This window comes from Zootoca vivipara, chromosome 12 (genome assembly GCF_965207765.1).
Source record: "Zootoca vivipara chromosome 12, rZooViv2.hap1.1, whole genome shotgun sequence".
Lineage (NCBI taxonomy): Eukaryota > Metazoa > Chordata > Lepidosauria > Squamata > Lacertidae > Zootoca > Zootoca vivipara.
This window is the reverse complement of record NC_142595.1, coordinates 47,770,324-47,775,333: the sequence shown is the minus strand read 5'-3', so window position 1 is coordinate 47,775,333 and position 5,010 is coordinate 47,770,324. Positions and strand designations below refer to the sequence as shown.

General features: G+C 56.3%; 1 protein-coding gene across 1 annotated transcript; it reads right to left on the bottom strand.

Moving 5' to 3' along the window:
* Positions 1-2,163: 2,163 nt before the first annotated feature.
* Positions 2,164-2,928, bottom strand: PSMB11 (proteasome subunit beta 11). The gene has a single exon (XM_035136985.2). It carries the CDS (start codon positions 2,926-2,928, stop codon positions 2,164-2,166), a length of 765 nt encoding a protein of 254 aa, XP_034992876.2.
* Positions 2,929-5,010: the final 2,082 nt, after the last annotated feature.

Below are 5,010 nucleotides of genomic sequence, written 5' to 3'. Positions count from 1 at the left end.
TTCTCCCTTCTCCCATTCCTTTGCCGTTCTTTCCTCATTCCTTCCGCCCGTCTTTCTCTGCACTCCTCTCTCACCTCCCTATTCCCTTCGCTCCCTCCATTAAATTCACTGGCCTCCTCCGCTCCCTTTCTGCATTCCTTTCGCATCACTTTCACACTCCTTCGCTCCGCTGTCGCCTCGCCCCTAACACCCTTCTCCCCAGAACATTTATTCCCCTTCGCTTTCCCCTCTCAGCGTGCCCCCCAAGCACACTGTCTCTCTCTGCCTCCCTCCTTGCCTCTCCCTTTCCATCTGCACTCCTTCCCAGCCACTTTTTCATTCCTTCGCTCTCTTCTGCGCCTCAAGGTGCAGCCTCCACCCAGGCGTGAAACAGCTAAAGTGCTGATAATTGGCGCCCCCTCCCCCGCGGCGCCTGCTAATGGACTGACACCCCGTGGCGCAAGAGCGCTGATGGACAGGCCCGGGCACCCCCCACCCCACCCCACAGAGGGCCACGTGGGGAGGAGAGGAGGGGTCGGGGGGGGGGAATAGGAGCCAACGCAAGATAGGGATGGGGGTAGTGGGGAAAGGCGGAAGGCAGAAATAATGAAAAAGGGATGGAAAGAATCGGAGGGCGGGCTGGAGAAGATGGAAAGAGGCGGCGGCAGCAGAAGAAGAAGAATGGAGCCATGGGCCCAGGAAGAAAAGGGGGCAGGCGCCGCTGGGGGGGGGGGGAACGGGAGGCAAAAGGGGAGCGCGGAGAAGGAGGGGACGTGGGGCGCCGGATGATGGATAGAAGGAGAAAGGGGCAGATGGAGAAGAGAAGGGGAAGGTGGAGGCATCGGCAGGAGGCAGACGGATCGGGAGCGACAGGGCGAGGCCGGAGAAGCGGGGAGGGGCGCGGAAGCGGGCCTTCCGCCAGCATCGCAGCCGCGGCCGGGAGATGCCAATTAAGATAAGGGCGCACAATGGCGTGGTGTCCCCAGAACGCAGCCGGGAAGCGCGCCAGGCCTAGCATGCAAGGAGCTGTGGTTAGGCGGCTGGGTTTTTTGGGGGGGCAACCACTAGGGGGCGCTTTAGGGACCCAGGGGCCGCGATCCGGCCCGCGGCGCGTTGCTGCCGAAGGCTCTATCGCCGTCCTCCTCCCTCCGCGGAGCTGTTTTCTCCCCAACAGCAGCCGCCGCGCCGGGGAGATGGAGAGGCGCGATAAGGAAGAAGGAGGCTGCTCTCCCGGCGGCGTCGGCAGACAATGCTGTGGAGGGCTGCGGGGGGAGTGTAATGAGATGACGGGCGGCGAGGCGGGCCGGGCAGAAGGACATTGAAGCGGGGAGATGGCAGCAAGATACGAGGCGGCGGCGAGACGGCAGAGATAACAGCGCCTATCTGTCACCGTCGCCGGGACACGTTCAGCAGCGCGGCGGATGGAGGAGGAGATGATGCGATGAAAGGCGCCGGCCAGCAGACGCCCCCCATTTATTTTCTCAAACAATGGAGCAGCCGAGGCTCAGTCCCCCTTGGTTCCGGCTGCGTCTGGTTTTTTCCTCCCAAGGCAGAAGGGTGAACATGTTTGGTCCATCCAAGGATACTCGCAGGTTATTTCGACCCAGTTGCACAAGCATGAGCCCAGGCCTAGGAGGGTTGCTAGCCGCCATCCTGGCTGGTCCAAAGGGATCCTGGGCGTCATTTCGGCCTCCACAGATCAGTTCCATACATCAGAACCAGCAGTCAGTTCCATACTGGTTTACACTGGCCCAAGGCTCCCCCCGCCGCCCCGCATCTAATGTACGCTGCGCTACCATCTGCTCCATAATTGGCCCTATGCTAAATCAAGCTGCTTTTTTAATAAGCCACGCTGATTGCTTTTCACCATATTTGTGAATTATTTGGGGTTCTGATTTGCCGTTTGTGGAAACAGGCGATTGGTTTCTCTCTGCGCTAAGCATCTTGCTGCTACGAGATTGTCCCTATTGGGTTTGCACTGGTCCAAGCTGCTGTCTTTGCAGGTTGTTTGTTTTTTTAAATCAATTTAGTCCACTCGGGAGGGGGGATTCCCCCTCTCTATTTTGCAACCTGTGCTTTGCTTTCTCTGCACCGCTTTGCTGAAATGAAGGGTTTCTGAATATTATCTGAGTTATGGCTGCTTCTTGCTGAAACCGACAGACCCGTCCCGTTTTAGGCTGGTATCTAGTCGATTCCACGGTGCCTTTCTTTAGTGTCGCCCTCGCCCTCGCCCAGTGGCCCCAAGCCCCGATAGATCTGGCCGAGATCTTCCCGGGAGACGCACACCCAGCCGCTTGGCCGCACGTGGTAGAGGTCCACGTTCCCCCCGGAGTAGGCGTCTCGGTGGGCGGCGTGAGCCACAGCCTGCCGGGCCAGCATGAAAGCCTCATCGCGTGGTAGGTCGAAGCGGTATGAGCCGTCCATCACCCCGTAGGCGTAGGGAGACCCGGAGCCCACTGCGAACAGGTCTCCTTGGAGGCATGTGCCATCGCTGTAGACGTAACGCAGAGCAGGCCCGCCATCGTCCCATCCGCACAGCACGGTGGCCACGCACAAGTCCTTGTGGCGGCAGCCCCGCAAGAGGAAAGCCAGCAGCTTGGCGGCCCCTGCCACGCTGACCTGGCGCCCGCCGTGGAGCTGCCTTAGGCGTAGAGAGCACCGCAGCAGGCGCAACCAGGAGGCGCAGTCGGCTGATGTCCCAGACGTGGTCGCCAGGAGGTGGCGGTGGAGGGTCATGACCTTGCGGGCGGACGGGTCAGACACGAGACTCCCGCTCGAAGCGCGGGTGTCCGCTGCCACTACCACCCCATGGCTGCAGCGGAAGGCCAGCGTGGTGGTGCCGTGGGACAGCGGAAACGGCAGGGGCGCCACTCTCCCGTCGGGGGGTGGCAGGGGCCAGCTGGGGGCCTGCGGCGGGAGGTCCATGCCCAAGACGTTCTGGAGAGCCATTTGGGAGGGGTTTTGGAAACACTGGGAGAAGAGAGCTTATAAAAGGAGGGAGGGGGCCTAGATTCCGGGAAGGATCAGAGATAGAGGAGGGGCTGGAGACAAGGTGAGATGGGTCAGGTAAAGTTGCATGTTCAACGGTGGGGAAAGGAGGGTGACGAAAAGCTTCAGGAAGCTTCTGCTAGGTGACAGGCTCCGGCCTGTTTTTTGACACTGACTAATTTCCTTTTTTATTTTAGTCTAAAGGCAGGTGGGACTGGGAGAAGCATCCTTCGTTTATGAGCAGTGGATTCTATTGTATTCTGTTTGGCACGCTCCCAAGCCTGTGTCTAGGACTGCAGCCCAAGTAGCGTGTGTGTGTGAGTACTTCATAATGGGGTTGAAACAGTGAGCGGTGAATGATACAGCAAGAAAAGCTGGGTCTCATTCACACCCCGTGGTGCGTCTTCTTCATTTATTTGTTAAATTTGTATACTGCCCTTCCTCCGAAGATCTTGGGGCAGTTCACAACATAAGCATACAAAATGAAAACACAAAAATATGTAACAAGGGCAAGAACAAACCCATAACCCCACCTTCCACAAAGACGTTTAAAAGGACATAGAATGTTAATCAGCCCAAGGCCTGGTTGAAGAGGAACATTTTCGCCTGCCACCTAAAGGTGTATAATAAAGGTGCCAGGTAAGCCTCCCTGGGGAGAGCACCGCACAAATGGGGAGCCACCACAGAAAGGCCCTTTCGTGTGCTGCCACCCTCTGGACCTCTTGTGCAGAATGCACATGACGAAGGGCCTCAGACGGTGATCTCAGATCCCGGGTAGGTTCATATGGAAAGAGGTGGTCCTTGAGGTATTGAGGTCCTGAGCCATTTAATTATTATTATTATTATTATTATTATTATTATTATTATTATTATTTGTACCCTGCCCTTCCGGCTGGGTCTCCCCAGCCACTCTGGGCGGCTTCCAACAAAGATTAAAATACAATAAAATGTCACCAATTAAAAACTTCCCTAAACAACAATAATAATTTATTTAAGATTTTATCCGTCAAAACCAACACTTTGAATTGGGCCTGGAAACTAATTGGCAGCCAGTGCAGTTGGGCCAGGATTTGGCATTATACGCTCAAACCACCTTGCCCTGGTGAGCAACCTGGCCGCTTAATTTTGCACCAGCTGAAGTTTCCGAACCGTCTTCAGAGGCAGCCCTACGTGTAATGCATTCCAGTGATCCAACCTAGAGGTTACTAGAGCATAGATGACAGAAGTTAGTGAGTTGTTCCCTCTCCCGTCTCTTGGGCCCCCAGAGAGACCGAAGAACCTGCCTTAGACTCGAGTCAGACTATTTTTCCATCTAGCCCAGGATAAGCCTATGCTGACTGGGTGTATTTTATTTATTTTATTGACAACCCATCTTCTCCAAGGAGCTCGAGGTGGTGTGTGTGGTACCTCCCACTCCCTCCACATTCAATCCCTGCAAGGACCCGTTCGCTTGGGTGAGGCACTTGCCTCAGGTGGGGACAGCCGAGAGGGGCGGCAAATCCAGGCCCCCAAGGAGCGTGCTGTTCTCTGCCTCCTGCAAAGAGCAGGGGCCACCACCTGCTCCTCTCTAGCCTCCCTTCCCTCCCATCCCCCTCAGCATGGCAGAGGTTCCCCAGGCCATGTCCAGTTGCTTCAGGCGGTGTGTTGGTGTGTGCCATGTTCTGTTCTGCCTCAAGCGGCAACATTTATTGAGCCAGCCTTGGGAGGTAATTAGGCAATCAGGAAGTGGCTGGCCCAAGGTAACCCACTGAGCTTCATGGTCAAGCAGGGGGTTGGATTCTGGTCTCCCACGGCCTAGTCTGACAAACCATCACACACTGGGTTTCAGGCATGGTGTCTCTCCCAGGCCTACCTGGAGATGTGGGGACTTGAGCCTGGGACTATCTCCTTTCTGCACAAGGAGAACTTCCCATTTACTTTGCCATCAAGGTTCCTCAAAAACCTCACTACATCCAGAGCCATCACAATCGAGTGACGGTATTGTTGCTCCCCCAAGCGTTTTGGACGGGGGCCAAGTAGAAGCCCAGTCAGACCAATAAAGCA